Below are 7,543 nucleotides of genomic sequence, written 5' to 3'. Positions count from 1 at the left end.
AATTTAATTTGTATGCTACTTTTTAGCATGTTATAACAGTGACAGATTAATCCAATTAAACCAAGTGTTCTTTAATCAATCATGTATAACATGATTGAATGATAATTTTATCTCAATCATGGATTTGATTTCTGATCTTACGAAAAAATATTTTTGAAAAAAATTAATCACATTTAGTGACTTTCCTTAAGCAATCACATTTCTTTCGTTACTCATTAAATTAGAGATGAGACCACTAAATTAAAATACTTCAACTAAAACATAAGTGAGTAAACATTATATATATATAATAGAGGAGCATAGCATGCCTTAGGTGTACGTAGCGTATATCTTTGTGTGTTTTTCTTGGGAGGAAGATATAGTTATCACTTATTTTTATCTTTTCCAATGACAAATTGGATTTAGTATGTAGTCTATGCTTATGCTATGGTGCTGCCTAATAAGTAATAACATGCATGTATGATTTGCATACTTTAGATCACTTCTAAGAAAGAAAAAGTTACGATCTATTTGTCATCTTTTTAGGCATGTTGTAGTTTGCTCTATTTAGATTATACGAAACAAGTTTGTGTTTCAGGATATTCCTTTCAACTTGAACTGTGTTTTGGACTTGATAAAAGAAAGATTATGGACTTGGTTAATTTAAGGCAAGATGGGTAGCGCTCAATGTCCATTTTTTGATTGTGTATAGATCTCGAAAATTGTCTCTATCTTTCCATTTGATATGGCGCCTGGTTTTATACGACTATACGAGGTAGAGTACTCCTTGTACGTAAAGTATGACTTTTTTATAATGAAAAAATTGTTTTACAATTAAAATCTTCCAACTTGATTAGTGTATAATAACACACACAATAAATCTCATTTTAATTTATCAATATTTTTTCAGGAACTACGTATACTTTGTTTTAATATATTGTGGACGATAAAGTCAAAAAAATATTTCCTCTTTTTTAATATTTAAAAACACACAAAAAAAACACTATAAGAAAGTGCAAAAACAACGTCCAAAATATATTATCCGTCTTGACACCGACGCTAATAACGTGGGCTAAGCCGATGCAAAGTCAACGCAAGAATTTTTGAGGTTTAAATACATTATTAGCTTCAATAACTGTTTTGTCATCACTGAGCTTAAAAGTCTGACAAAATTTCTAACTCAAATTGTTGTCACTAAATTGAAGCTAATGATGTATTTCAAACACTCGTTGAATTAACTCTAATTATAATGGGCCATTGGCGGTTCTAGGACTCGGGATCCGTCGGAATAATTTATTTAAAAAATAATCTAATGATATAAAAGACTAAGAAAAAAGTAATGGTTAATACATATAAAATAAGAGGTGTAAATATAAAATTTTATAAATACTTATAATTTTACTAAAATATAAGGGTGTGCTTTTATTTATTCTCACCTGAAAATAATTCAAGGGTTCAAACATATTAAATTAGGATATAAAATATAACATTTTAAGATAAATAATGTGACATTATTAAAATGAGGGATGCATTTGTTGACCCTCAAATATGTATAGGTCTGTCCTGAGAGCGGAAAAATTGTGAAATATTTTTGTATTAACATAATCACTTAATTGAGTTAGTTATAAAATTATAGGAGAAAAAATAATATAATACAATGCTTAAATACCATTTTCGTTCATGCATTTTAACAAACACTATTTTGTCTTGGCCATCAGTTGATGCAATGTTAAGGCCAACACAATTTAGCATTGCCCTTAGTCGAACATTAATAGCATCGACTTAGTTTCATCTTTTTCAGACGCTATTATAAATTATTTTATGACTGTATACAATAATTAATTTAATGGTTGATCTTTTCCGTTAACAATTTTAATTGATAGAATATAAATTAATTATTGCATATAGTCATATATTTATAATATGGTAGCGTCAGTTTTATGGTGGACACAAAGTTGACACTAAATGCACATTCAGTATCAACTTTTACCCGATGCTAAAACGCAAAATTCCTATAATATATAAAATACTTTTGATAAGTCTGATTTTCCAATTGTTCAATTTCCTATCTTATGAATATTAATTAACGGTTAGAGTTAGAATTACCATATTCCTTCAACAAATATAAGCTATTTTATGAGAATATATGAAATAATTAATTTGCATACAATGAAGCAAAATGATTAGGCTAAGCTTATCATATATAAACTGTATGCAACATTTTAAATTTATTACATGCTTTATTTTGTACACACATGATTCGTCGTTATTTGATCCTGATAGCAAAGTGGCAAATTAACCATCCCTCAGAAATTGGCTAAGTCTGAGGTTTTATTTAAAAAGAAAATAGAAAAATCATTCTAAAAGTGTTGACAACACGTGATTTTTAAGAATATAAAAATCTCTACGTAGTTCTTAAGAATTACAAATATCAATTACTACTAAATTTTTAAAGAATGAATTTGATGGGTGTACGTAGAAAGCTCACAAGAATTTATCCAAATATTTTCCAATAAGAGAAGCTATGAGCCTTTTATAAACGCTTTCAGTAGGATGAAAACTGTCCCAAAACACATACTCCAAATCGTTGGGGCACAATGGAGTGAAACGGTTGCATAATAACACAACCTCTATTGTGCCCGTGCCACAGCACCCCTTGTCTCCGACTTTATAGCCTGCACAAAAAACAAATTAACAAAACATGAATATATGTTGATCAAAACTTTAAGGTTAAAGCGAAAATATAAATTACCATATTTATTGTAGTTTACAATGATGTCAAAGAGAGGGTTGTAAACATCAATGTAAACTATCCTGCTATCTTGAAGGTTGTGATTGAGAGAATCCAGCTCCTTCGACAATTTGCTGTTATATATCTGTACTGCGTTGTTAATATTGACTACAATTTTTCTTTCTAAACCTCCTGCCAGCGTTCTCTGAGATGGCAAACACCCAAGTGGTGGTGCACTGAACACTGCGATCCTCCGTGCCCCTAATCCATATAATTCCTTTCAATAAGTAAACAAGTACATGTTAATTAATCATTACAAGTATAGAAAACGTCATGAATTAGATGTGGGTCTTTTCACCTCAGACCACAGACCACTTAATTAACCCGCAGCTTAATAGATTTCATTTCATTTGCAGCAGGCTGACCCGTGGACTATTTTTTCGGTTTTAAAATTTTAAGCTTAATAATTGAAGATGTTTAAATGTTTATATATTTGATATACTTTCTACTCAATATTGTGTCTGTATTGAAATTTGTTCCATTTAATATTTTTTCTAAGATGAGTGACGTTATTTAAAAAATAATAATTTGAGATGGAGAAAACATTTAAAAAACAAATATATTCAATGGATCGAATTTTTATTTATTTTATTTAATACTCTTTCTGTCATATGATAATTATCGTGTAAGAAAAAAATAAGTTTTAAAATAATTATCTAACTTATCTCTTTAATGTAAAATTATTTTGTTTTATTTATTTATATCTCTTATATTATATTAGTAATGATTAGTGACAAAGTTTATAACTAAATTAATGATAATAAGATTATTAATTTTATAAAATTATTTTTTTTTGCTTGTATAAAAATACCTAAGATGACAAATATTGTTCGACAGATAGAATATTATTTAATACTCTCACTATCTTATAATAAGTGTTGTGACAATTTTTTTTACATGGCACGAGAAAAAGTAAAAATAAATAAAAGATAATAGTAATTTTATAAAATTATATTATTATTAATATTATAGTGAAAAACTAAAGTAATACTTATTAGGAGTATTAATGAAAAAAACTAATTAAAATTATATTGAAAAGCTAAAATCTCACTTATTTTAAAATTTATTTTTTCATTTTACACAATACTTATTAGGAGAAAGAGACGGTGATAAGAAAAACTTTTTATTTTGATTACCCAAACCGTATAAAATGATCAAGTCATTAGTTCAAATAGTACTAGTCTTAATCCACTCTAATAAGGTCTCAAAGTTTGAGTATTATAGATGGAGAAAACATAATTGGGAGATGATAGCTCACAAATACAATCAGATATATTTCTTAACATAGATTAGTTATAAAAAAATTGATGAATATTATGCATCAATTGTAACTAAAAATGGTGTAAAGCAAATATATATTGAAAAAACTGCTTCTTTAATAAGTGGGTGATAAGCTATGCCATGATGAATAGTTTTAAATATTATTTCTTAAGGTACTAAACTTGTTTTTATTGTTTAGAAAATATTAAATTAATAAATATATTTAGTTTTTTATTTAATAACTGTTCATAGAGTACTAAAAATATTATCAAGAGAATATTTTAGAAAGATATGGCACTATTTATTTCTTATTATGTCATTTTCACCTAATTCACAGAAATTAAGAAAATTGCTAAAATTAGCTAATAGTCTTGAATTTTCATGAAATAAATATTTAATAATTTCAATTTTATTAATTTTTCTAATGTCTCATTAATTTTAATATATTAATAGCTATTATTACGGTTTATTATTATTAGAAAGGTGAAAAAACATACACTTGCCTTGTAGGAAAGTGTAGAATAATTAAATAGGATTTATTTAGAAAATAAAGATAAACTTAAAAAATATTTAATATTTCATAAAGTTCATAGATAAATTTATAATAGAATAAAAATATTCTAAAATGTGACTGTAAAAAAATATATTGTGTATATGTGCATCTCAGCCATCACTCTCGTAATGGATTATGTGGTTAACAATCCATTCGTACTTGTTAATTGCATTATCTCCGAAAAATCTATTTTTGTGGTGTTTGGAAACAACTCGACTATTTGATTTAATGTAGATGTGAATAATTCTGAATTTTTTTATAATTTATTTTTTTAATATGGTTGCTAATTAAATAAAAGATTATTAGTTCTTATCTAATTGGTGTACCACCTATTAAACAAAAGAAAAGATGAAGTAAATTAGTTAAGATAGATGTTTTGGGAATATATAAAACAAATCACAAAGTGTTACTTAAAAGAATAAATGGTATGACTTTTTAGTTTGAAAAAAAAAGAAAAAGAAAAAGAGACAGACCATAAAGAATGTTAGAAGAAATCATTAAGAAAAATCTTAAAGTTCATAATACTTTTTTGAAACTTTAATTCTTAATTATAATTATATTGAATGACATTATGTAATTTATATAGTCGATGTGATTTAATGAGTTAAGATTTTGTTGTTGTAGTATTCTTATCTAAACTACTAAATATGTTTACTAGTTATGCAATATTTTTATAAAATGTAAGTGGGTTAATAAGAAAATATGACAGAAAAATGTGACTAGCCAGTATGTAGTTGTAATTGGCTCGAGGCTTGAGTAATGTTAGCTTGGATGATGAAAGTGATGAAACTTAATCGTACCTTGAAGAAATTAGAAGCTGAGCTGAGCAAAAAATCAGCGTATGCAGGAAAATCATATTGCAGTTGTCTAACACGGGTCAAAAAGTAAGTATTGGAAATGTCATTGCTGCCAAATACCACAACATAAAGACTGTTGCCTAAGATGAACTTTGCTCTGTCTTCTCCAACCACTCCTCGTAGTTTGCCTATGTATTCTTTGAACAAGTCTAGTTGACCCGATAAAGGTATAGCCGACTGATAATTCATTATCATATCATGCATAATAATGAATGTAGCAAACATAATTAATTAGAAATTAGAAATACTAATTAATTAATTTTTCAAGAGAAAATAATTAATTTGGAGATGTAAATATATACTATTAATATTATGCGTACCGCTGATTGCGATGTAAAAGGATCATATCCTGCACCACCGGATGCAAAGCACACACCAGTGGCCAATTCACCAGGTTGGAGATGTGGATCCAAGTATGCTGGTACATACTCTTTAATGCCCAATTCTTCAGCTGATACAACACAAAATAATACTAACTAAGATACAGTATTTAATTTAAAGCCAATACCCACCGTCATTTAATATCACTGACTTCATTCAGCAAGGAAAAAATAAACTTCAATTAAGGTCCACTCTTTAAAAAACTAAAATAAAAAATATTTATTGTATACGTAGAAACATAAAAGTTAATTACTATACTATCTACTATTTACTTTTTAAAATGATTAAAAATAATTAAAACTGTATTAAATATTTTTTTTAACATTATTCTTTAAGACCTTCTTAGTCCTTAGTTGTCTCCAAACAAATTAAATCACATTGTCACTCAAAAAAAGTCACATCAGTTGTTTTGGCTTTTGACTACTAGGCCCCGTAAATTATATCAGTAGTACATACACACAAATAACAAATGAATAACAGTTTAATTAATTTCTATATATTATTAGTATAGGAAATTTTATATAATCAATCAATTAGATAATACTGGAAATTGATGAAAATGTAAAAAAATAAATGATATGTACATAAGTTATTTTCATCAAAATTAATTAATACTGAAAGCTAGCTTAATAGTAATAGTAATTAATTTGTATCAAAGTATTACCTGAACTCAACATTTAGGTCGCATTTTATATATGTGGAACTATCTATTTGAAGAGCCCAAACATATCACTTTGATTCCCTTTATAGTAGTAACTATTAATGATTGTATTCGACATTTGCACGTATATATGCATGTTTTAGCTCACAAAACTATATATTTTCCAAACATATATATGGGAAGGAAGGGCAAAAAGAAGAGATATATAAATTATTGTAACTTTTAATAATATTTTTGTTTCTAATATTTAATAAAAAAAAATTCGTATATGAAAATAACTTAATATATATAGATAGCACATGTACGTACCTATAAAGTCAGATGGAACCTTTCCGTTGCTAAATCGACCAGTTGGTTTGCCTCCCTTAAAATCTTTACCATATGGTGGGTAATTGCACCGAGCCGTTGTTCCCAAGTTGTTGTTGTTGTTGCCAGTGTCCACGATCGAATCTCCAAACACCAACACTGCTGGAACTGAAACATTTGGTGGAATTTTCACAACTGCCCTTGTTTTACACACAATATCAAAAATCAATAATAATAATAATAATATGAAATGGAGCAGTGAGGAAGCTGCAAGATGAGGAGGAAAAGGGAGCTTCATAAAAAGACCCATATGTTTATGTAGCTGGGGTTTGTCTCTACTTGTTGGTTGAGCTTCTTTTTTCTGAAATAATAAAGATAAGGATGATCAAACTTGGCATCTTATACATTTGTAATTCAGATCTTACACAGTTACACCATAAAGTGTATGACAGCATTAGTGTATCCTTCTTTGTTTTAGCTCATTTATTGCATATAGTCAAGCAAACGCCACTTATCATTCTAGTTCGACGATTCTGTCAAGCCATTAATGAGCAAATTCTTATCTTTTAATTTTAATTATTGACTATTTTAAATTTTAAATTTTAAATATTTATGTATTTAATATTATTTTATGTCTAAAATGACACACTGATATGAAGATCGAGGAGACTGCTACTTCATGTCTTTTATACTAGATTAAGAGAAAGTGGTAGAGATCAAATTGTAAATTTGAAAGAGATAGTATATAGTAATAG

At 27.4% G+C, this 7,543-nt stretch overlaps 1 protein-coding gene across 1 annotated transcript; it reads right to left on the bottom strand.

Annotated features, from left to right (window-relative positions):
• Positions 1–2,176: 2,176 nt before the first annotated feature.
• LOC114392665 (GDSL esterase/lipase EXL1-like) lies at positions 2,177–7,227 on the bottom strand. Its single transcript, XM_028353874.1, has 5 exons — positions 6,792–7,227; positions 5,761–5,891; positions 5,384–5,617; positions 2,732–2,987; positions 2,177–2,654 (listed from the first exon to the last, which is right to left on the bottom strand). Exons 1-5 carry the CDS (start codon positions 7,096–7,098, stop codon positions 2,464–2,466), a joined length of 1,119 nt encoding a protein of 372 aa, XP_028209675.1. The 5' UTR covers positions 7,099–7,227; the 3' UTR covers positions 2,177–2,463.
• Positions 7,228–7,543: the final 316 nt, after the last annotated feature.

The sequence above is a fragment of the Glycine soja genome, chromosome 17 (genome assembly GCF_004193775.1).
Source record: "Glycine soja cultivar W05 chromosome 17, ASM419377v2, whole genome shotgun sequence".
NCBI classification, from domain to species: domain Eukaryota; kingdom Viridiplantae; phylum Streptophyta; class Magnoliopsida; order Fabales; family Fabaceae; genus Glycine; species Glycine soja.
The sequence above is the reverse complement of the archived record's forward strand: the minus strand, read 5'-3'. Positions and strand labels throughout refer to the sequence as shown.

What these genes read in the sequence shown, in the direction of transcription:
- LOC114392665 (XM_028353874.1), bottom strand. Translation starts at nt 7,098, where the DNA reads ATGGGTCTTTTTATGAAGCTCCCTTTTCCTCCTCATCTTGCAGCTTCC. An exon ending in CAGCTTCTAATTTCTTCAAG is followed by an intron (nt 2,988 to 5,383) that starts GTACGATTAAGT and finishes ACTTATTGAAAG; the next exon opens with GAATTATATGGATTAGGGGC. An exon ending in TGTAAACTACAATAAATATG is followed by an intron (nt 2,655 to 2,731) that starts GTAATTTATATT and finishes TTTTTTGTGCAG; the next exon opens with GCTATAAAGTCGGAGACAAG.